We start from the raw sequence: 24,498 nt of genomic DNA on the forward strand, positions 1-24,498 counted from the left end.
CCAAAACCCTACCCTTCAACCAAAACCCTACCCTACCTTTCAACCAAAACCCTACCCTACCTTTCAACCAAAACCCTACCCTACCTTGCAACCAAAACCCTACCCTTCAACCAAAACCCTACCCTTTAACCAAATTCCTACCCTTCAACCAAAACCCTACCCTACCCTTTAACCAAATTACTACCCTTCAACCAAAACCCTACCCTTTAACCAAATTCCTACCCTTCAACCAAAACCTACCCTACCCTTCAACCAAAACCCTACCCTACCCTTCAACCAAAACCCTACCCTTCAACCAAAACCCTACCCTTCAACCAAATTCTCTTACATGTTTACTCATTTTAGAGCCTGTGTTTACTAAGGATTATAGAGATGTCAGGTCTCCATAATAGTCAGCAACTTCCCACTTCAACCGCTGACAGAGGCCAGGGCCCCTTATTCACAAAGTGTCTCAGAGTGCTGATCTAGGATCAGGTCCCCCCTGTCTCTGAAGTGTGTGAAAACAGGTTTTCCAGCATGGCGACCATGGTGTCTGTCTCACTACAGTATAAAGTCTATACAGGTCAGCTGATGTCTATGATGTTGGGATTGTACAGTATACACTGAGTGTACAAAACATTAGGAACACCTTCCTAATATTGAGTTGCACCCCCTATCCCCTCCTTCACAGGGATACTGGCCCATGTTGACTCTAATTCTTCCCACAGTTGTGTCAAGTTGGCTGGATTTCCTTTGGGTGGTGGAACATTCTTGATACACACAGGAAGCTGAAAAACCCAGCAGCGTTGCAGTTCTTGACACACCCAAACAGGTGTGCCTGGCACCTACTATCATACCCTGTTCAAAGGCACTTAAATATTTTGTCTTGTTCATTCACCCTCTGAATGGCATACAGACACAATCCATGTCTCAATTGTCACAAGGCCTAAAAATCCTTCTTTAACCTGTCTCCTCCCCTTCATTACACTGATTGAAGTAGATTTAACAAGTGACATTAATAAGGGATCATAGCTTTCACCTGGATCCACCTGGTCAGTCTATGCCATGGAAAGAGCACACTATATGTGGTCAGCTGATGTCTATGATGTTGTGATTGTACACTATATGTGGGTGGGACTGTCAGATTACTAAACCAGGAGATGGTACCGTATAACACCACGGATCTCCTGAGTGACCTAATTATTCCTATCCCGAAAACCTTTTGCTATGATTACTGCAGACAATACTGAATCACTTAATACACAACACAGCTATAATGATTTCAACACAGTAATAGCACAACATCGGCTAATGGAAAATATTAATTCTGACTGAGGGAAATGGAAAAGGTATGAAATGAATGGGAATTGCTAGAATGACTGGGCATTATTGTAGATAAAACATTGTTATGTGAGATACACTGTATAAACAGCAGTATGTTGACACCCCTTTAAATTAGTGTATTTGACTATTTCAGCCACACCCGTTGCTGACAGGTATATAAAATTTGAGCATACAGCCATGCAATCTCCATAGACAAACACTGGCAGTAGAACGGCCCTTACTGAAGAGCTCAGTGTCTTTCAATGTGGCACCGTCAGAGGATGCCACCTTTCCAACAAGTCAATTTGTCAAATTTCGGCCCTGCTAGAGCTGCCCCGGTCAACTGTCAGTGTTGTTATTGTGAAGTGGAAACGTCTAGGAGCAAAAATGGCTTAGTCGCAAAGTGGTAGGCCACAAAAGCTCACAGAACAGGACTGCTGAGTGATGAAGAGCGTAAAAAAAAATGTCTGTCCTCGGTTGCAACACTCACTGCCGAGTTCCAAACTGACTCTGGAAGCAACGTCAGCACAATAACTGTTCGTTGAGAGACTCATGAAATGAGTTTCAAATAAAATCAAATTCTATTAGTCACATGCGCTGAATACAACAGGTGTAGACCTTACAGTGAAAGGCTTACTTACGAGCCCCTAACCAACAATGCAGTTAAAAAATATATGAAAAAGTAATTAAAGAGCAGCAGTAAAATAACAATAGTGAGATTATATACAGGGGGGTACCAGTACAGAGTCAATGTGGAGGCTATATACAGGGGGTACCAGTACAGAGTCAATGTGGAGGCTATATACAGGGGGTACCAGTACAGAGTCAATGTGGAGGCTATATACAGGGGGTACCAGTACAGAGTCAATGTGGAGGCTATATACAGGGGGTACCAGTACAGAGTCAATGTGGAGGCTATATACAGGGGGTACCAGTACAGAGTCAATGTGGAGGCTATATACAGGGGGTACCAGTACAGAGTCAATGTGGAGGCTATATACAGGGGGTACCAGTACAGAGTCAATGTGGAGGCTATATACAGGGGGTACCAGTACAGAGTCAATGTGGAGGCTATATACAGGGGGTACCAGTACAGAGTCAATGTGGAGGCTATATACAGGGGGTACCAGTACAGAGTCAATGTGGAGGCTATATACAGGGGGTACCAGTACAGAGTCAATGTGGAGGCTATATACAGGTGGTACCAGTACAGAGTCAATGTGGAGGCTATATACAGGGGGTACCAGTACAGAGTCAATGTGGAGGCTATATACAGGGGGTACCAGTACAGAGTCAATGTGGAGGCTATATACAGGCGGTACCGGTACAGAGTCAATGTGGAGGCTATATACAGGGGGTACCAGTACAGAGTCAATGTGGAGGCTATATACAGGGGGTACCAGTACAGAGTCAATGTGGAGGCTATATACAGGGGGTACCGGTACAGAGTCAATGTGGAGGCTATATACAGGGGGTACTGGTACAGAGTCAATGTGGAGGCTATATACAGGGGGTACCGGTACAGAGTCAATGTGGAGGCTATATACAGGGGGTACCAGTACAGAGTCAATGTGGAGGCTATATACAGGGGGTACCAGTACAGAGTCAATGTGGAGGCTATATACAGGGGGTACTGGTACAGAGTCAATGTGGAGGCTATATACAGGGGGTACCAGTACAGAGTCAATGTGGAGGCTATATACAGGGTGTTACGGTACAGAGTCAATGTGGAGGCTATATACAGGGGGTACCGGTACAGAGTCAATGTGGAGGCTATATACAGGGGGTACCGGTACAGAGTCAATGTGCGGGGGCACCGGTTAGTCGAGGTAATTGAGCTAATATGTACATGTAGGTAGAGTTATTAAAGTGACTATGCATAGATGATAACAACAGAGAGTAGCAGCGGTATAAAAGGGGAGGGGCAAAGAAAATAGTCTGGTTAGCCATTTTTTTATTAGATGTTCAGGAGTCTTATGGCTTGGAGGTAGAAGCTGTTTAGAAGCCTCTTGGACCGCCTCCTGAGTGGTGCAGTGGTCTAAGGCACTGCATCGCAGTGCTAACTGTGTCACTAGAGATTCTGGGTTCAACCAGGCTCTATCGCAGCCGGCCGCGACCGGGAGACCAATGGGGCAGCACACAATTGTCCCGGCGTTGTCCGGGTTAGGGGAGGGTTTGGCAATAGAACAGTCTATGACTAGGTTGGCTGGAGTATTTGACAATTTTTTGGGCCTTCCTCTGACACCGCCTGGTAATAGAGGTCCTGGATGGCAGGAAGCTTGGCCACAGTGATGTGCTGGGCTGTACGCACTACCCTCTGTAGTGCCTTGCGGTCAGAGGCCGAGCAGTTGCCATACCAGGCAGTGATGCAACCAGTCAGGATGGTGCAGCTGTAGAACATTTTGAGGATCTGAGGACCCATGCCCAATCTCTTCAGTCTCCTAAGGGGGAATAGGTTTTGTCGTGCCCTCTTCACGACTGTCTTGGTGTGCTTGTTAGTTTGTTGGTGATGTGGACACCAAGGAACTTGAAGCTTCCAACCTGCTCCACTACAGCCCCGTCGATGAGAATGGGGGCGTGCTCAGTCCTCTTTTTCATGTAGTCCACAATCATCTCATTTGTCTTGATCATGTTGAGGGAGAGGCTGTTGTCCTTGCACCACACGGCCAGGTCTCTGACCCATATATGCTGTCTCGTCATTGTCTGTGATCAGGCCAACCACTGTTGTGTCATCGGCAAACTTAAGGATGGTGTTGGAGTCGTGTCTGAGTCATGAGTGAACAGGGAGTACAGAAGGAGACTGAGCACGCACCCCTGAGGGGCTCCTGTGTTGAGGATCAGTGTGGCCGATGTGTTGTTACCTACCCTTACCACCTGGGGGCGGCCCTTCAGAAAGTCCAGGATCCAGTTGCAGAGGGAGGTGTTTAGTCCCAGGGTCCTTAGCTTATTGATGAGCATTGAGGGCACTATGGTGTTGAACACTGAGCTGCAGTCAATGAATAGCATTCTCACATAGGTGTTCTTTTTGTCCAGGTGGGAAAGGGCAGTGTGGAGTGTGGAGTGCACCCTAACAGATCTGTGGATCTGTTAGGGTGGTTTGCAAATTGGAGTGGGTCTAGGGTTTCTGGGATAATGGTGTTGATGTGAGCCATGGCCAGCCTTTCAAAGCACTTCATGGCTACAGACGTGAGTGCTACGGGTCGGTAGTCATTTAGGCAGGTTTCCTTCGTGTTGATGGGCACATGGACTATGGTAGTCTGCTTAAAACATGTTGGTATTACAGACTAGGACAGGGAGAGGTTGAAAATGTCAGTGAAGTCACTTGCCAGTTGGTCAGCGCATGTAAGTACACGTTCTGGTAATCCGTCTGGCCCTGTGAATGTTGACCTGTTTAAAGGTCTTACTCACATCGGCTGCGGGGAGCGTGATCACACAGTCTTCCGGAACAGCTGGTGTTCTCATGCATGTTTCAGTGTTATTTGCCTCGAAGCGAGCATAGAAGTAGTTTAGCTCGTCTGGTAGGCTCGTGTCACTGGGCAGCTCTCGGCTGTGCTTCCCTTTGTAGTCTGTAATAGTTTTCAAGCCCTGCCACATCCGACGAGAGTCAGAGCCGGTGTAGTACGATTCGATCTTAATCCTGTATTGACGCTTTGCCTGTTTGATGGTTCGTCGGAGGGCATAGCGGGATATCTTATAAGCTTCCAGGCTAGAGTCCCGCTCCTTGAAAGTGGCAGCTCTAGCCTTTAGCTCAGTGCAGATGTTGCCTGTAATCCATGGCTTCTGGTTGGGGTATGTGCATATGGTCACTGTGGGGATGATGTCATCGATGCACTTATTGATGAAACCAATGATTTATGTGGTGTACTCCTCAATGCCATCGGAGGAATCCCGGAACTGTCTGTCTGTGCTAGCAAAACAGTCCTGTAGCTTAGCATTTGCTTCCTCTGACCACTTTTTTATTGATCTAGTCACTAGTGCTTCCTGCTTTCATTTTTGCTTGTAAGCAGGAATCAGGAGGATAGAATTATGGTCAGATTTGCCAAATGGAGGGCGAGGGAGAGCTTTGTATGCTTCTCTGTGTGCGGAGTAAAGGTGGTCCAGAGTTTTTTTCCCTCTGGTTGCACATTTAACATGCTGATAGAAATTTGGAAAGACGGATTCCCTGCATTGAAGTTCCCGGCCAATAGGAGCGTCGCGTCTGGGTGAGCGTTTTCCTGTTTGCTTATGGCGGAATACTGCTCATTGAGTGCGGTCTTAGTGCCAGCATCAGTCTGTGGTGGTATGTAGACAGCTACAAAAAATACAGATGAAAACTCTCTAGGTAGAAAGTGTGGTTTACAGCTTATTATGAGATACTCTACCTCGGGCGAGCAAAACCTTGAGACTTCCTTAGATATTGTGCACCAGCTGTTGTTTACAAAAATACATAGTCCGCCACCCCTTGTCTTACCAGACGCCGCTGTTCTATCCTGCCGATACAGCGTATAACCAGCCAGCTGTATGTTGATAATGTCCTTGTTCAGCCACGACTCTGTGAAGCATAAGATGTTACAGTTTTGAATGTCCCGTTGGTAGTTTAATCTTCCGCGTAGGTCATCGATTTTATTTTCCAAAGATTGCACGTTTGCTAGCAGAATGGAAGGCAGTGTTTCCATGGCTGAGCAGCCGCACACAAGCAGAAGATCAACATGAGCAATGACAAACATTGGCTGGAGTGGTGTAAAGCCTGCCGCCATTGGACTCTGGAGCAGTGAAAACGTGTTCTCTGGAGTGATGAATCACGCTTCACCATCTGGCAGTCCGACAGACGAATCTGTAAAGTTTGGTGAAGGGGGAATAATGGTCTGGGGCTGTTTTTCATGGTTCAGGCTAGGCCCCTTGGTTCCAGTAAAGGGAAATCTTAACAGCATACAATGGCATTCTAGGCGATTCTGTGCTTCCAACTTTGTGGCAACAGTTTGGGGAAGGCCCTTTCCTGTTTCAGCATGACAATGCCCCTGGTGCACAAAGTGAGGTCCATACAGAAATGGTTTGTCAAGATCGGTTTGGAAGAACTTAACTGGCCTGCACAGAGGGACCTCAACCCCGTCGAACGCCTTTGGGATTAATTGGAACACCGACTGCGAACCATCCCTAATCGCCAAACATCAGTGCCCGACCTCACTAATGCTCTTGTGGCTGAATGGAAGCAAGTCCCTGCAGCAATGTTCCAACATCTAGTGGAAAGCTTTCACAGAAGAGTGGAGGCTGTTATAGCAGCAAAGAGGGAACCAACTCCATATTAATGCCCATGATATTGGAATGACATTTTTGACAAGCAGGTGTCCACATACTTTTTGTCATGTAGTGTATCTCGATGCATTTATTTTAATGTTGTTTTTTTATTTATTATTTAACCTTTATTTAAATAGGCAAGTCAGTTAAAATAACAAATTCTTATTTACAATGCCGGCCTAACGGGGAACAGGGGCATAACGACAGATTTTTACCTTGTGAGCTCGGGGATTCGATCCAGCAACCTTTCAGTTACTAACCACTAGGCTACCTGACTCCCCGAAGGGGATGTTGTATAGAGGGATGTTATATAGACAGGTAAAGGAGGTGAATGTGCAAATTCCGAAAAGCTAGCCTTTTTAATTCAGGCTGTACATGTTCTAGAAAAGCAATTAGCCTGCGTGGAAGATTGGTGTTTGAATATATTTGTGCAACAAACTCTCTCCATTTACCATTTAAAAATGCTCTACAATTAGTTTTTAATTGGGCTAGATACATGCAATGGTTTGACTTGAACAATTGTGACTGTGAAGTATAAAAACGACATTCTCTGAACAAAGATCATTTGCTTTTTATTTGATGACTGCAATGAAATGTAGGGTACATTCTCAATGAAATGTAGGGTACATTCTCAATGAAATGTAGGGTACATTCTCAATGAAATTGACAGATGATTTAGCACAGAGCAAATCTATAAATTTGAGCATTTACCAACAGAAGTGACAATGTAACTTTTTTAATTGTTAAATTAGGCCTACATTGATTTCAAGTGCACTTTTTCGTTGCGTTGTCTTTGTCGCTTATTAGCCTACCTTCTTTTTCATGTTAAAGAAGTTTGTGGCTTTTGTCAAATCAATATTTTTTTGTTGGTTTTGAAAATTACGAGTGAAAACATTATTAGGCCCAGTCCAATTTCCATCAAAATGTACTCGTTCTATGCTTAATTGTAAGGCAGGCCCCTGCATTCATTAAACACTATGATTTTCCCATATTGGTCAAATAGCACCTACAAAATTAAACTGTATAGGCCTGCAAAAATACATGATAAAGCATGAATAAAGAATGAATACTTACGTGTGAAACTCCGTGTTCTGTAGCATAGCTTCCAGACTTTCGTTTTTCAGTTTTTAGAGAACAGAATGACCAGAAAACCCAAGTAGAATCCATGTTTCATTTGTCTCCAGGAAGATCCTGATTATTAAATCGATAAATTACTTCAATTACACGTTACGGAGACTGAAAATGGCGCCTGTTATGTAGCGAGGCCGAATCCAGAGGTTATCGTTTAAAAGTGACTCCCGGTTGAATGCCAGTTGTCAAATCCCCTGATGTGAGGCATTTTGAACCGCGCTTCACTCGGTGCTACAGGGTCAACGCCCGCCTACGGACTCACCCAAAATACCCTTCCTTTCCATTTGATTGCCACAAAATGTCAGTCCTGAGAAAACTTCAAATAGACACAAAAAGCGCACGAGAAATTATGGTGCGCACGGTTGTAATTCATGCGTGTTCCTGAGCCGTTGCGCTGAGAGTGGAAAGTCCTAAAACCTCCGTTTGCCCTTGAGCTGCTGAGCGGCTGGCCCGGGCAGGATGGGAGCGATGCCTGACTAGGGGATTAGGCTTCGGCTGGCCCATGTCATCTCACATTCAAAAGTTATCAGGATTTGGGAAGCAATACCTTTTTTTAACCTCTCAATTGAGTAATCTGAAACAATTTTGTGAGGCAACAGGAAAGATGTTTAATTTCACTGCACGACATTTTACAAAGACCTGCAAAAATAGAAAACAGAATGCAAAAATGTGTTTGCAAAAATATGTTTAATCATGAATCAATATTTTCACGCACCGGGAGATAAGAAATCTACTTTCTCAGATCTATTTACAGGTAAATGTTGGCATGCGTGCTATTATACCTGTAGGCCTATAGGAATCAAATAATAAACGTTGCCCTGTTGCTCCCTCTGCCGGCACTACAGTGTCCTATAAGGGGAACGCTGGGCTGATTATCAATTACATTTCAGTACCCTTGACAGCTCCCTGAATTGCAGACTTGACATATCGCCTAATTGTCCACAGTTAATTAAAGCGCAGAAGACTAGCAATGACGACCTTGGGCTTTGAAACCATAATAACAAATTATAACAGTGCATATGCACTCATAATTCAATTTCACGCTTAGGCGGTATAGGACCTCTAAATTGCATGCACTCGATTACAATAGAGTCTGGGTTAGAGAGTCTGGGGATTCTCAGTACATTGCTTTTGCTATGCATAGTAGCTATGGTTATTAGCCTAGCACAGAACTTGGATCCACATATACTGTACTTGTGCAGGTAGATAAAGCATTTAAAGAAACACTTATTGTGTTACCGATGTCAACTACGTTGAAGCATCCACTATATCGATGTATTACATTATTCTGGTGAGCAAGAGTTTATTTAGTCTTCCCGGGAAACATAGATTCTCATTTCTCAGTTATATCTAATTATAGACAAGCTGACTAACAAATAGCTGAAGGCCAGTCAAATTCTTCCAAGCCGATCTCGAGAAACCATTTCTGTATGGACCTCGCTACTCGCTGCATTCAGCACACGGTGGTCCCGATCAGTGAGCTTGTGTACAGGTAGATAAAGCATTTAAAGGAACACTCATTGTGCTACGAGAAAGATAGTCTATTTGGCAAACATTTGCATAATTATGATGTAGCTTTAACCATAAGAAAGATCTTAACAAGACAACGCAATATGGCACAAAGGAACGTGATTAATATTTTGTAATATATAAAAATCATTCAGTAGAAATAGGTTGTATCTGTGCATTTAAAGCTAGTCTGTTCCATTGAAAAACTATAAACTAACATTTGTGTATTTTCTCACATACAGACGTTCTAAATGAAAGCAAAGCAGCCTTTTTATGATTAGCCAAATATATTAGTAGAATACACATAAATGTAGCTAGCCAGTGGTGCCTACAGCTTCCAGGCATTCTGCATCATAGTGACAAAGTATCCGTCGCTGTCGATAGAGGCACTCACTCCACTGTAGTAGTTGATAAACTCCTCCTGAGTTACCTAAAGGAGAAGGACAAGACAACTCATTTACATAATGTACAAAACCAAGTAACCAAGCCAAAAAATATCTGCTCCTTCCTTTTGTATGTAAATAGTTGAGTACATTTTTTTTACCTCGTTTTTTTCGTTGTTTATGTAATATCAGCTACAATTCATTAGCCTGAAATCCAGGGCCTGTTTGCATAAAACATCTTAAGTGTTTCCCTTAAGGAATAATTTCCCTTACCTAAGGGAATCGTTTAAGGGGGTTGAATAGAGCCACTGAAAACGTAAGGTCATAATGTAAGGGTTTTACGGGTAGTTTGAAGGCATGTAAGGCAGAGTCTCTGGTTACCATGGAGATGACTTGATTCACTGTTCAAGACAGGACAAACCCATTTATTTAGAAGATAATAAAACATATTTATTTTAGTTACTTTTTTTCTCAACTTGTTTCTATTACTTTCTAGCATGTCAAGCTAACTTAGAGAGTAGGTAGCTAGCTAGCCAGCTAGCATGTCAAGCTAACTTACAGAGTAGGTAGCTAGCTAGCAAGCTAGTTTTGTAACCATGGATTGTGCACCTTGATTAGCTACCTAGCTAGCTAGTGGATGTTTTCCTTTTGAAACCAGGACAGAGGAAAGCAACATTCACCTCCATAAATGCTGCTTACATTGATATTCATACTGAATGAAGCACTTAAAAGACCTGTTAGCAGTTGATGTTATTCTTCGATAACAAACTCCAAAGCAAATCAGGGGGAGAAAAATCGGTTTATTTGAGAAGGACAAATCAAGATGTTATGCTGGGAGGTAGATGTTCAGATGTTCAGTCTCCCCTGTCCTCAGCTTTTCCCCCCGATCAAAGGAACAGGATGTAATTTATAACCCCACGCCCTAGCCTGGGGTTGACCAATCAGAAATCCTAACAAGTATCCTGCCTCCGACTTAATGTACAGAACGTAGTACACATAGCTCTGAGTTCAGGACTGACATTCCACAGATTCTAAACAGCTGTTGAACTGAGACCCAACTCCTATTTACAATTCCCTATTGACCATTAGTACTATATTTAGTTTAGTACTCTCGTCCTCTCAAACTCTGCGTTGTGTATTTATCTTCAAAATACTCTTATAGACCTCATGGGAACCCTTAACTTTTTCACTGCATTTAAGGGAGAAATTCACCTTAAAATGTTTTGTGCATCTGACTTAAAGTTAAGGAAACTTTAAATGAAAAGATAAGGGGGGAATTAACTTAAGATGTTTTATGCAACCGGGCCCAGACCGGTTTTGTGATAACATTCCAGGCCTTGTACTCCGTGCCATATGCCTAAGATATGGCATCGTCTGTTCTCCTCAGTTCTCTTTGAGCTCATTATTGATAGAATGTTCAAATTTGAAGATTGGAGAAAGGCCAGACTGTTTGGCATGACAAGGAGTGGCAAGGAGTGGAATGTTAGCACAAACAGACTGGTACCCAGGTGTAACGGATGTGAAATGGCTAGCTAGTTAGCGGGTACGCGCTAGTAGCGTTTCAATCAGTTACGTCACTTGCTCTGAGACTTAAGTAGGGTTTCCCCTTGCTCTGCAAGGGCCGTGGCCTTTGTGGAGCGATGGGTAACGATGCTTCGTGGGTGACTGTTGTCGATGTGTGCAGAGGGTCCCTGGTTCGCGCCCGTGTCGGGGCGAGGGGACGGTTTAAAGTTATACTGTTACACAGGCTAGCAGTTCATCATTCCAGTAAATTACAAATGTATTTATTACCTTGCCGTCTTTGTCGTTGGGGGAATCAAAGCTGCTGAGGAAGGTTAGGAAGACCTGTTCCTCTGTCCACTCCCCACTCTTATATTTGGGGTGTTGTGAACCGTTGTAGACCCCCCTCAGGTCCTCCACAGTCACCACCCCGTCCCCTGTCCGGTCTAACTTCTTAAAGGCCTGACCGATCACAGAGATCCTGGCACTGGACATAGGAGGCTGAAAGAAACACAAACACATGAAAACAGCAATATACATCACTGCACCTTTATCATGCAATTATTAGATGTACTTTGGCTCGTTCAAATACTAATATTATGAGAGAACCATTATTATACACTGTCCATAATGAATAAAAATGTGCATAATCAATGAATTTTTGTGTCTCTACTCTGTAATTTTACCCTCAGATTCTCCAGAAACTCGTTGAAGTTGATGGTGCCACTGCCGTCCTTGTCACACAGTGTGAAGATCTGCCGGGCTTCCTCTCTGCTCACCACCACACCATAGTGCTCCAGTCCCTTAACAAACTCCTGCATGTCCAGAGACTTACTGCCATCGTCGTCCATGATGCGGAACGTCCTGTATGGACGGAGAGGAAGAGAGAGGATGTGGAGAGATTAACCATCTGTCTCTGGATATCTATTTAAACGTAATAATCAATTACGAATCAGTTATTCTGAATTATTATTGGCCTTTTGTATGCAGACTATTTTCACTTGTGACTGAATATCACAATAAGATAAGAAATCGTTATTGTAAAGTAAAAAAAAAAAAAGAATTGTTGTTGATGTTTTGCTTTGTCTTTTAATGAGTTGCTCTTACCTTGCCAGTCCCTTGATGCCAGCCGCTCCCCTGGCCAGACATTGCTGTCTCAGTACCTCCAATGGGTCTGTGGCCTTGGTGTCTGATGCCATGTCTTCTGTGTTACTGTAAAATATGGAGTAAAATACACCATCTGCTTAGTTAATGTGTATTCAGATGTAGGTTGAACTTTATGAATTGTAACAGAGGAAGTATAATGAGCAAGCAAGGAGAAAAAAGAGAGTCAAACTATGCAAACTATTCTCTGGCACCCCAATGGTGGAACAAACTCCCTCACGACGCCAGGTCAGCGGAGTCAATCACCACCTTCCGGAGACACCTGAAACCCCACCTCTTTAAGGAATACCTAGGATAGGATAAAGTAATCCTTCTAACCCCCCCCCCTTAAAAGAGTTAGATGCACTATTGTAAAGTGGTTGTTCCACTGGATATCATAAGGTGAATGCACCAATTTGTAAGTCGCTCTGGATAAGAGCGTCTGCTAAATGACTTAAATGTAAATGTAAAATGTAATGCTACACTCCTCCCCTAGAGACCTGTTACTAGGCTACACCCCTCCCCTAGAGACCTGTTACTATGTACATGCGCACCAAGCCATCACAAGTCAGTTCGATAGTCAATGAATCCTAAACCGACATCATTACAGATATGTTCATATTGCAATTGCATTAGGTATTTTAATGTTCATATCCAGTATCATATACAAAATGTCTCCCTAATTTGCTTAATTTACACCACTTTCATAAAATAAAAACGAAACGTATTACTCCTGTTGTCTAGACAACACTTACACAACAACCACACCTTTTTTTCCAATGCCATAACTTCAAACCACCAAAAATAATTAAACTGACATACCAAATCTAAGCAATTATGAAGTATACGATTACCCAACAAAAATGGTACTTGTTGCAAGTGTTTGCGTGTGAAGAGAAAGTGGTCTCACCTAGTGTTATTGTCACCTGTTCCACTCTAGTTTGCCGGTGCGTAATGTAGTGATGGATGGTATGAATAGCGCACGCCTCCTCCTCTTCTCTTTACCGTACACTTCAGACCAGCGGCCCACTCGTGTCTTTACCAGTAAGCATTGTTAGATCATTTTCGATTTTCGCGGTAAAGAAGGCGGTAAAGTTGTACAAAGGGAAAATCCATCGAATTGTAGAGCTTTAAAAACAAAAACAAAGTGTCTGTCCCAAAATGGCTCCCTATTCTCGATACCTGTAATGTTATGATAGTGAGATAATTGTAAGCAGTAGAAGGCCTAGAATGGGTTAAAGGTTTCAGGTGTGATGTTGAAAACGCTAGATGGATGATTCCGGACCACGTCTGAAAAAGTAGATACATTATTTGGGATAGAGATGGGATAATACGTTGTCAGAAAAAGATTATGCGTGGTGGAAAAGCACATCTATAGTATTGTAACGACCCTTGAAAGGAGGGAGTAGTGTAACAACCCTGGGTTTATAAAAGCACGGATATCGACTCTGCCGTTTGAGCAATTTTTGCGGCACAGTCGATAGCACGCTGGACTTCGGGCTAGAAGGTCGAGGGTTCGAAACCTGCTCCCTGCTGTTTCATTACAGTATCATAGCAAGGCATTTGCAGTGGTGTAAAGTAATTAGTAAAAAATACTTTGAAGTACTACTTAAGTCGTTGTGGGGGAGAATCTGTACTTTACCTTACCATTGATATTTTTGAAAATGTTTACTTTTACTTCACTATTGAAGACAATATGTACTTTTTACTCCCATACATTTTCCATGACACCAAAAAGCACTCGTTACATTTTGAATGGTCAGGCAGGACAGAAATAGGGTCCAATTCAAACACCTATCAATTAGAGGTCTTCACGGGTCCACCGGAACCCGGTTATATGAGACCCAACCAGTGACCAGAGCGGGTCTGGTTACAAAATTCAAATGTTTCCCTCGGGCCGGGTCTGGTCCTGTTTGATTGTCAATCGGATCTATGTACTGTAGCTACAGCTGATCGACCCTGAGTGGACCTGAATAGACCTAACCACAGCTCTACATAGCCTATAGAATATTTTATTTTACGCTAATACGGTGAATTTATTTAATTATAAAAGCCCTAGCCAACATATAAATAACTATTCGTTAACCAGAAGAGCAACCTGGCTGACAAAAATTATTTGTTTGTCACTCGGGTCACTTAGGATACGGTTCTAGTCCGGATTTGATAGTCCTCAGGTCCAACATCTTGGACCCGAGAAGACCTCTACTATCAATATAACGCGTTGTCATCCCTACTGACTCTGACCTGGCGGATTCTCTAAACACAAATACAGCTTTTGCAAATGATTGAGTGTTGGAGTGTGCCTCTCGCTGTTCATAAATAAAGAAAAACAAGAAAATGGTGCTGTCTGGTTTGTTTAATACAAGGAATTTGATGTATAGCATTTACTTTTACTCAAGTATGATAATTGAGTACATTTTCCAGCACTGTGACTGTACTTAAGTACACTTAGAACCATATCACTTGTAGACTTTTACTCAAGTAGTATTTCACTGGGTGACTTTCTCTTTTACTGGAGTCATTTTCTATTAGGGAATCTACTTTTACTCAAGTAGTATTTCACTGGGTGACTTTCTCTTTTACTGGAGTCATTTTCTATTAGGGAATCTACTTTTACTCAAGTAGTATTTCACTGGGTGACTTTCTCTTTTACTGGAGTCATTTTCTATTAGGGAATCTACTTTTACTCAAGACAATTGAGTACTTTATCCACCACTGGGAATTTGTCCAGTATAGCAGCTGGTTAACACAATTAAATCCATGTAGGGTATTATAAACAAGATGGAGAAAACGAAATTGTGTGTTTAGAAAAGAGGGAAATAAATAATGATGATGGAACTCTTTGAAATAGATATAAGGGTTATTCAGCAGTCAGTATGTTAGATAAAAAAAACATTTTTGGCACAGTTGCTCAACAAATGGGTAAGCTGCTATGTCTACTAAATAAATATTCTTCAAACCATCATTTACTTCCAAATAAATACAGACAGAATCAGGCGCCAGAGATTTCCCAGGTCAGGTAAACCTCATGGCCCTATACAGTGCCATTCAGAAAGTATTCAGTCCCCTTGACTTTTTCCACATTTTGTTACAGTACAGCCTTATTCTAAAAGGGATTAAATACATGTTTTTCCTCAGCAATCTACACACAATACCCCATAATGACAAAGTGAAAACAGGTTGTTAGACATTTAATAAATAAAAAATAAAATTTAAAACACTTAAGACCTTATTTACATAAGTATTCAGACCCTTTGCTATGAGACTCAAAATTGAGCTCAGGTGCATCCTGTTTCTAGTGATCATCCTTGAGATGTTTCTACAACTTGATTGGAGTCCACCTGTTGTAAATTCAATTGATTGTACACGATTTGGAAAGGCACACACCTGTCTATATAAGGTCCCACAGTTGACAATGCATGTCAGACCAAAAACCAAGCCATGAGTTCAAAGGAATTGTTCGTAGAGCTCTGAGACAGGATTGTGTCACGACACAGATCTGGGGAAGGGTACGAAAACATTTCTGCAGCATTGAAGGTCCCCAAGAACACAGTGGCCTCCATCATTCTTAAATGGAAGAAGTTTGGAACCACCAAGACTCTTCCTAGAGCTGGCCGCCCGGCCAAACTGAGCAATCGGGGGAGAAGGGCCTTGGTCAGGGAGGTGACCAAGAACCCAGTGGTCACTCTGACAGAGCTCTAGAGTTCCTCTGTAGAGATGGGAGAACGTTCCAGAAGGACAACCATCTCTGCAGGACTCCAACAATGAGGCCTTTATGTTAGAGTGGTCAGACGGAAGCCACTCCTCAGTAAAAGGCACATGACAGCCCGCTTGGAGTTTGCCAAAAGCCACCTAAAGACTCTCAGAACATGAGAAACAAGATACTCTGGTCTGATGAAACCAAGATTGAACTCTTTGGCCTGAATGCTAAGCGTCACGTCAGGAGGAAACCTGGCACCATCCCTACGGTGATGCATGGTGGTGGCAGCATCATGCTGTGGGGATGTTTTTCAGCGGCAGGGACTGGGAGACTAGTCAGGATTGAGGGAAAGACGAACGGAGCAAAGTACAGAGAGATCCTTGATGAAAACCTACTCCGGAGCGCTCAGGACCTCAGACTGGGGCGAAGGTTCACCTTCCAGCAGGACAATGACCCTAAGCACACAGCCAAAACAATGCAGGAGAGACTTTGGAACAAGTCTCTGAATGTTCTTGAGTGGCCCAATCAGAGCCCGGACATGAACCAGATCGAACATTTCTGGAAAGACCTGAAAATAGCTGTGCAGCAACACTCCCCATCCAACCTGACAGAACTTGAGAGGATCTGCAGAGAAGAATGGGAGAAACTCTCCAAATACATTTGTGCCAAGCTTGTAGCGTCATACCCAAGAAGACTCGAGGCTGTTATCGCTGCCAAAGGTGCTTCAACAAAGTACTGAGTAAAGGGTTTGAATACTTATGTAAATGTGATATTTCTGTTTTATATTTTTTTTTTATAAATTAGCAAAAAATGTCTATAAACCTTTTTGCTTTGTCATTATGGGTTAATGTGTGTAAATTGATGAGTGGGGGGGGGGGGGGGGACTATTGAATCCCTTTTAGAATAAGGCCTCTAACGTAGCAAAATGTGGAAAAAGTCAAGGGGTCTGAATACTTTCAGAATGGCACTGTAAATATAATCCATAAAGAAAGATGCACTGCCTTGCTGCTGCTTTGCTTGTAGGCCGACTGTAACACATTGATTCGTTTTGTATGTGTGCATACAAAATGGCACCCATAATAGTGCACTACTAACAGGGCCCATAGGGTCTATAGACGTATTGTTCACATTAATCAGGGCTGTGAATTATATAATGGATTATATATTTATAAGGTTATATATTTCTTTCAGCACTTCAAAGTTGAAGAATATTCTGTAATTATGTAACCTGTAATCTGAAACCACAGCAGTAAAATCAAACAGTGAGTTCTTACATAATGTATTGGCAAACGCTTAGGAGGACATTGTGTCAGTGAGTTACTGACCGTGATTGGATTTGGAGAAAGTTATTTTTTGAAGAGTACTAGATAAAAGCCTCGAATGGAAATAACAAAGATATAATGCTTGTGTTTTTGCTGGAATACTCTTAGACGAAAATCCCACAGAACATCTCATCATTTTTAGAGAAGATAAGACAGCAGACATTTCGTGATATCTAGACGGCAGACATTTTGTGATATCTAGACGGCAGACATTTTGTGATATTTAGACAGCAGACATTTTGTGATATTTAGACAGCAGACATTTTGTGATATCTAGACGGCAGACATTTTGTGATATCTAGACGGCAGACATTTTGTGATATTTAGACAGCAGACATTTTGTGATATCTAGACGGCAGACATTTTGTGATATTTAGACAGCAGACATTTTGTGATATCTAGACGGCAGACATTTTGTGATATTTAGACAGCAGACATTTTGTGATATTTAGACAGCAGACATTTTGTGATATCTAGACAGCAGACATTTTTTATATCTAGACAGCAGACATTTTGTGATATCTAGACGGCAGACATTTTGTGATATCTAGACAGCAGACATTTCGTGATATCTAGACGGCAGACATTTTGTGATATTTAGACAGCAGACATTTTGTGATATTTAGAAAGCAGACATTTTGTGATATCTAGACGGCAGACATTTTGTGATATTTAGACAGCAGACATTTTGTGATATTTAGACAGCAGACATTTTGTGATAGCTAGATGGCAGACATTTTGTGATATCTAGACGGCAGACATTTTGTGATATCTAGACGGCAGACATTTTGTGATATCTAGACGGCAGACATTTTGTGATATTTAGACAGCAGACATTTTGTGATATCTAGACATCAGACATTTTGTGATATCTCCATGGAGGGTTTGTATGCAGTTGGAGGGGGAAGGGAAGTTGTTTGATAATGGTCCAGTAAAGGTCATTGATCAACAACTTAATATTCAAGTAATATTTTGAATAAACCATTGATCATTCCTTTCTGATTTCAAATACAGAAGAGTTTCTCTCTATTGATCATGCCACATACTCAGTAATGTTCTAGTGACTGGGTCCATACTCTGTACTGTTCTAGTGACTGGGTCCATACTCTGTAATGTTCTAGTGACTGGGTCCATACTCAGTACTGTTCTAGTGACTGGGTCCATACTCAGTACTGTTCTAGTGACTGGGTCCATACTCTGTACTGTTCTAGTGACTGGGTCCATACTCAGTACTGTTCTAGTGACTGGGTCCATACTCAGTACTGTTCTAGTGACTGGGTCCATACTCAGTACTGTTCTAGTGACTGGGTCCATACTCAGTCCTGTTCTAGTGACTGGGTCCATACTCAGTAATGTTCTAGTGACTGGGTCCATACTCAGTAATGTTCTAGTGACTGGGTCCATGTTCAGTACTGTTCTAGTGACTGTGTCCATACTCAGTACTGTTCTAGTGACTGGGTCCATACTCAGTACTGTTCTAGTGACTGGGTCCATACTCAGTCCTGTTCTAGTGACTGGGTCCATGTTCAGTACTGTTCTAGTGACTGGGTCCATGCTCTGTAATGTTCTAGTGACTGGGTCCATACTCTGTAATGTTCTAGTGACTGGGTCCATACTCAGTACTGTTCTAGTGACTGGGTCCATACTCAGTACTGTTCTAGTGACTGGGTCCATACTCTGTACTGTTCTAGTGAACGGGTCCATACTCAGTACTGTTCTAGTGACCGGGTCCATACTCAGTACTGTTCTAGTGACTGGGTCCATACTCAGTACTGTTCTAGTGACTGGGTCCATACTCTGTAATGTTCTAGTGACTGGGTCCATACTCTGTACTGTTCTGGTGACTGGGTCCATTCTCTGTACTGTTCTAGTGACTGGGTCCATACTCAGTACTGTTCTAGTGACTGGGTACATACTCAGTAATGTTCTAGTGAACGGGTCCATACTCAGTACTGTTCTAGTGACCGGGTCCATACTCAGTACTGTTCTAGTGACTGGGTCCATACTCTGTACTGTTCTAGTGACTGGGTCCATACTCTGTACTGTTCTAGTGACTGGGTCCATACTCTGTAATGTTCTAGTGACTGGGTCCATTCTCAGTACTGTTCTAGTGACTGGGTCCATACTCAGTACTGTTCTAGTGACTGGGTCCATTCTCAGTACTGTTCTAGTGACTGGGTCCATACTCAGTACTGTTCTAGTGACTGGGTCGATACTCAGTACTGTTCTAGTGACTGGGTCCATACTCAGTACTGTTCTAGTGACTGTGTCCATACTCTGTACTGTTCTAGTGACTGGTTCCATACTCTGTACTGTTCTAGTGACTGGGTCCATACTCTGTACTGTTCTAGTGACTGGGTCCATTCTCAGTACTGTTCTAGTGACTGGGTCCATACTCAGTACTGTTCTAGTGACTGGGTCCATACTCAGTACTGTTCTAGTGACTGGGTCGATACTCAGTACTGTTCTAGTGACTGGGTCCATACTCAGTACTGTTCTAGTGACTGGGTCCATTCTCAGTACTGTTCTAGTGACTGGGTCCATACTCAGTACTGTTCTAGTGACTGGGTCGATACTCAGTACTGTTCTAGTGACTGTGTCCATACTCAGTACTGTTCTAGTGACTGGGTCCATACTCTGTAATGTTCTAGTGACTGGGTCCATACTCAGTACTGTTCTAGTGACTGGGTCCATTCTCAGTACTGTTCTAGTGACTGGGTCCATACTCAGTACTGTCCTAGTGACTGTGTCCATACTCTCATGATTCTCAGAAGTTCACTACAGGTGTGTTGCCCTCAACCAGTTCCATACAAATAGCCCGTGGCTTGTACTTTTTAGACCGGGCTAGAAGAAAATATACCCAATTATCCCACTGGCTAGATATCTTTTTCTATTAAAATATCCCATTGCACAGATTTTGGACCATGCGTAGTAAAAATGCCAGTCTACAAGCTCAAGCTGATCAGTACCCAAAATCCTTGAATTCCATCCCTGAATACATCCACACAGATCCATATTCAGAGACGTTATCCTGTTGCTCTATCTTCCCGTACCCAGTATCCATGGGCCCGGAAAGTCAGATGATATTTACATTTTACTTATTTTTTATTATTCTTAACATTTTTTACTCCTGTCTTTTTTATTATGTCGCATCGCCGAGAATGAATCTACAAGTAAGCATTTCATTGTACATGCGTACCATGTGTATCCTGTGCCACATGACAAATGAACTAGACCTGACATGATATCCCAGAAGCAGGCATTGGTGCTCCTCCTCAACTACATGGAGGTCCTGCAGCTCCAACGCCACCAGGGGGCAGACTCACATTCCATGAGGTGAAAAGGTTCACAGCCTTGCAGATAGGAATGGAATTCACAGAGCTGATTGCAGTCCCTATATTCCACGTGACAGACGATCATATCTGTTCCATACGATACAGTCCCTATATTCCACGTGACAGACGATCATATCTGTTCCATACGATACAGTCCCTATATTCCACGTGACAGACGATCATATCTGTTCCATACGATACAGTCCCTATATTCCACGTGACAGACGATCATATCTGTCTGAATGTTCGCCAACATGTCGCCCTCCTGAATTGGCCCAATGTCAAAGGTCATCCAGAAGGCATCGTCCTGTTTTCGCTGTAATCCAGTATCCGTGGGTAATATCCATGTATCCAACAGAAACACTGTACATAACAATGAACTCTGTTCTATTTGATATAGCATATTGCTGTTTTATTTTAATGCTGGGTCCTCCTGAATGCTGCCTTCGAAGGCAAAGCTGCCAGTACAACGAGATGGATAAAGAAAAAACTCCACCGAGCTTTCCGACTAGGCCCCATGTTCAGAGATCGCGCACAGCAACCCCTCCTGAGCAGACACTTCCTGCATCATGTGGCCATAACACCTGCGATGACAAGTCTCGCTTTTCATGAGGCGTTGTATCCACACCGAGACATCATATTATTCTCTCATGATATCATCCCAGTAGCCAGTATTCATTGGTGGTTCAGAGGATGTGGTCGTTATTAAACGTTTACACACCTCCCCCAGGGTCACGCACAGCCACACTCCCGCGCCAACACATCCTGCACCGTGTGGTATCTACTGTTGTTATCCAGGAAGGAGATATCCTTCTCGTACGCGATAGGCCGACAGCACGGGCTGTACTGCACTTTGTCTCTCCGCCCCTTTTTAATGTGCCCCGCCCTCCTCGTGTGTTCCAGGGCGATGTCATAGTTGCGTCGTCGGCGAGCAGTGCACCTGCCGCTGCAGTACCTGAAGAGGAGAGTCTCGTCGCTGTCGTAGCCCAGCCCCAGTTCCCCCACCGTCACTTCCACCTCCCGCAGAGAGCACGGCTTTAACCTCCTCCTGCGCCCACTCTTAGCTCCCTTGGTCCCCCGGGAGGAGCTCTCCTGGCTCTCCTCTCTGCCGTTCCTGCCTCTCCTCTTGCTACTCCTGTCAATCAGAGTCCCGATCACCTTCTTCAGTTCTCCCTCGGTGAAGCTCTGGAGAAGGTGGGAGACTGGAAGGAGACGGAGAGAGAGAGAGGACAGTTAGATACAGGTAGACAGACAGACAGACAGACAGACAGACAGACAGACAGACAGAGAGGCTTGAGATAACAACAATCTATTCCACACCTCCCCTCAGGCCTCGGACACAAAAAAAAAGAGATAGCTATTGACTCAAACCAGAACCTCTGCCACGTCCCAGTGACTTTCAGCATTCAGCAGATATCATTTCCTTCCTGTCTAATGTTGCTGGATAGAAACACATAACACATCATCGGCCTGTTAAAGGCTGTGTTGAAGGATCACACAACATGAAGTACAGCACTACCTGTTACCTTCATTTCTAGTCTAGGCCTAGCACCCTGGGCAGTGCAGGGAGATATGAGGTGATGTGTGATGTGGTGTGAGGTGTTGTGAGGTAATGTGAGGTGATGTGAGGTGATGTGAGGTGTTGTGAGGTTATGTGAGGTGATGTGAGGTAAAGTGAGGTGATGTGAGGTGAGGTGATGTGAGGTAAAGTGAGGTGATGTGAGGTAATGTGAGGTGATGTGAGGTGTTGTGAGGTTATGTGAGGTGAGGTGATGTGAGGTAAAGTGAGATGATGTGAGGTGATGTGAGGTGATGTGAGGTGATGTGAGGTAATGTAAGGTGATGTGAGGTAAAGTGAGGTGATGTGAGGTGATGTGAGGTGATGTGAGGTGTTGTGAGGTGATGTGAGGTGATGTGAGGTAAAGTGAGGTGATGTGAGGTGATGTGAGGTGATGTGAGGTGATGTGAGGTAATGTGAGGTGATGTGAGGTGATGTGAGGTGATGTGAGGTGATGTGAGGTAAAGTGAGATGATGTGTGAGGTGATGTGTGAGGTGATGTGAGGTGATATGAGGTGATGTATGAGGTGATGTATGAGGTGATGTGCGAGGTGATGTGAGGTAATGTATGAGCTGATGTGAGGTAATGTGAGGTGATGTGAGGTAAAGTGAGGTGATGTGTTAGGTGATGTGCGAGGTGATGTGAGGTGATGTGAGGTGATATGAGGTGATGTATGAGGTGATGTATGAGGTGATGTGAGGTAATGTATGAGCTGATGTGAGGTAATGTGAGGTGATGTGTGAGGTGATGTGATGTAATGTGAGGTGATGTGTGAGGTGATGTGAGGTGATGTGAGGTAATGTGAGGTGATTATGTGAGGTGATGTGAGGTAATGTATGAGCTGATGTGAGGTAATGTGAGGTGATGTGAGGTAATGTATGAGCTGATGTGAGGTAATGTGAGGTGATGTGAGGTAATGTGAGGTGATGTGAGGTAATGTATGAGCTGATGTGAGGTAATGTGAGGTGTTATGTGAGGTGATGTGTGAGGTGATGTAATGTGAGGTGATGTAATGTGAGGTGATGTGAGGTAATGTGAGGTGATGTGAGGTAATGTATGAGCTGATGTGAGGTAATGTGAGGTGATGTGTGAGGAGATGTGTGAGGTGATGTGAGGTGTTGTGAGGTGATGTATGAGGTGATGTGAGAGGTGGTGTGTGAAGTGATGTGTGAGGTGATGTGAGATGATGTATGAGGTGATGTGAGGTGATGTTGTATGAGGTAATGTATGAGGTAATGTAAGAGGTGATGTGAGGTGATATGAGGTGATGTATGAGCTGATGTGAGGTAATGTGAGGTGATGTGTGAGGTGATGTGAGGTGATGCATGAGATGATGTGTGGTGATGTGAGGTAATGTGTGAGGTGATGTGAGGTGATGTGTGAGTGATGTGTGAGGTGATGTGTGAGGTGATGTGTGAGGTGATGTGTGAGGTGATGTGTGAGGTGATGTGTGATGTGTGATGTGACGGCAGGTTATTGTGTCTCTGTCCTTATGTCAACAACATTCCCTATGCAGTGAATTGTTCTTTTATCTGAGGCCCGTGTGCCCAAATAGGTTTATAGGACACAACCAGAGTCACTAAGCCCCACTGTCAGCGCCATGACAACCCTTCCCCACACCACCTCATCTATAACACCCCGGTGGCTATGGAAACCAAAACTGTTTATTTTAACTTACACTGGGAGAGGAGAGAGCTGATGGTGTCTACAGCCCGCACTGTTCTGTGGAGCCCAGCCTTCATCCTGGATGAGGAGGAAGACGATGATGGTGATGATGATAATAATGGTGATGATGATGATGATAACGGTGGTGATAATGCTACTGAAGATAATGCTGGTGGGGGTGATATTGGCTTTGTCACTGATAACGACAGTGGTTTTGACGATAATGATGATGATTTTGATGATGATGATGATGATGATGATGATGATGATGATGATGATGCTATCCTAGGTTGAAGTCTTGCAGGTCCAGTAGTAACCATGATGTTTCTAGTGAGGTGGAGGAACAGTAACGTAGCACAGAGCATGAAGACAAAAGTGGCACCTTTCCATAACTTCATCTTAGAATTTGGAGGAGCATTGAAAATCTGCCAGAAAAAGAGAGAGAGAGGGAGAGCGAGAGAGAGAGAGAGAGAAAGCGAGAGAGAGAGAGAGAGAGAGAGAGAGAGAGAGAGAGAGAGAGAGAGAGAGAGAGAGGAGGGAGAGAGAGAGAGAGAGGGAGACAGAGAGAGAGTGAGAAAGAGAAAGAGAGGGAGACAGAGAGAGAGAGATAGAGAGAGAGAGGGAGGGAGAGGGAGACAGAGAGAGAGAGAGAGGGAGAAAGAGAGAGAGAGAGAG

General features: G+C 43.5%; 3 protein-coding genes across 4 annotated transcripts in view; all 3 read right to left on the reverse strand.

The window, feature by feature from the left end:
* LOC139550145 (sodium channel protein type 3 subunit alpha-like) overlaps positions 1–8,107 on the reverse strand; it is a 122,288-nt gene extending 114,181 nt beyond the window's left edge. For both annotated transcript variants that reach the window (XM_071360803.1, XM_071360802.1), the window contains exon 1: positions 7,651–8,107. The gene's annotated coding sequence lies outside the window, so the exon portion shown is untranslated. The remainder of the gene's footprint in view (positions 1–7,650) is intronic.
* Positions 8,108–8,375: 268 nt separating this feature from the next.
* On the reverse strand, positions 8,376–13,254 carry LOC139550146 (calcyphosin-like protein). The gene is made up of 5 exons (XM_071360805.1): positions 13,153–13,254; positions 12,207–12,311; positions 11,786–11,963; positions 11,391–11,600; positions 8,376–9,646 (listed from the first exon to the last, which is right to left on the reverse strand). Exons 2-5 carry the CDS (start codon positions 12,296–12,298, stop codon positions 9,545–9,547), a joined length of 582 nt encoding a protein of 193 aa, XP_071216906.1. The 5' UTR covers positions 12,299–12,311; positions 13,153–13,254; the 3' UTR covers positions 8,376–9,544.
* Positions 13,255–19,914: 6,660 nt separating this feature from the next.
* On the reverse strand, positions 19,915–24,221 carry LOC139551311 (neurturin-like). Its single transcript, XM_071362815.1, has 2 exons — positions 23,837–24,221; positions 19,915–21,801 (listed from the first exon to the last, which is right to left on the reverse strand). The coding sequence occupies exons 1-2, from the start codon at positions 24,219–24,221 to the stop codon at positions 21,332–21,334; spliced, it is 855 nt and encodes a 284-aa protein (XP_071218916.1). The 3' UTR covers positions 19,915–21,331.
* Between the last annotated feature and the right edge of the window lie 277 nt (positions 24,222–24,498).

The sequence above is a fragment of the Salvelinus alpinus genome, chromosome 23, assembly GCF_045679555.1.
Source record: "Salvelinus alpinus chromosome 23, SLU_Salpinus.1, whole genome shotgun sequence".
NCBI classification, from domain to species: domain Eukaryota; kingdom Metazoa; phylum Chordata; class Actinopteri; order Salmoniformes; family Salmonidae; genus Salvelinus; species Salvelinus alpinus.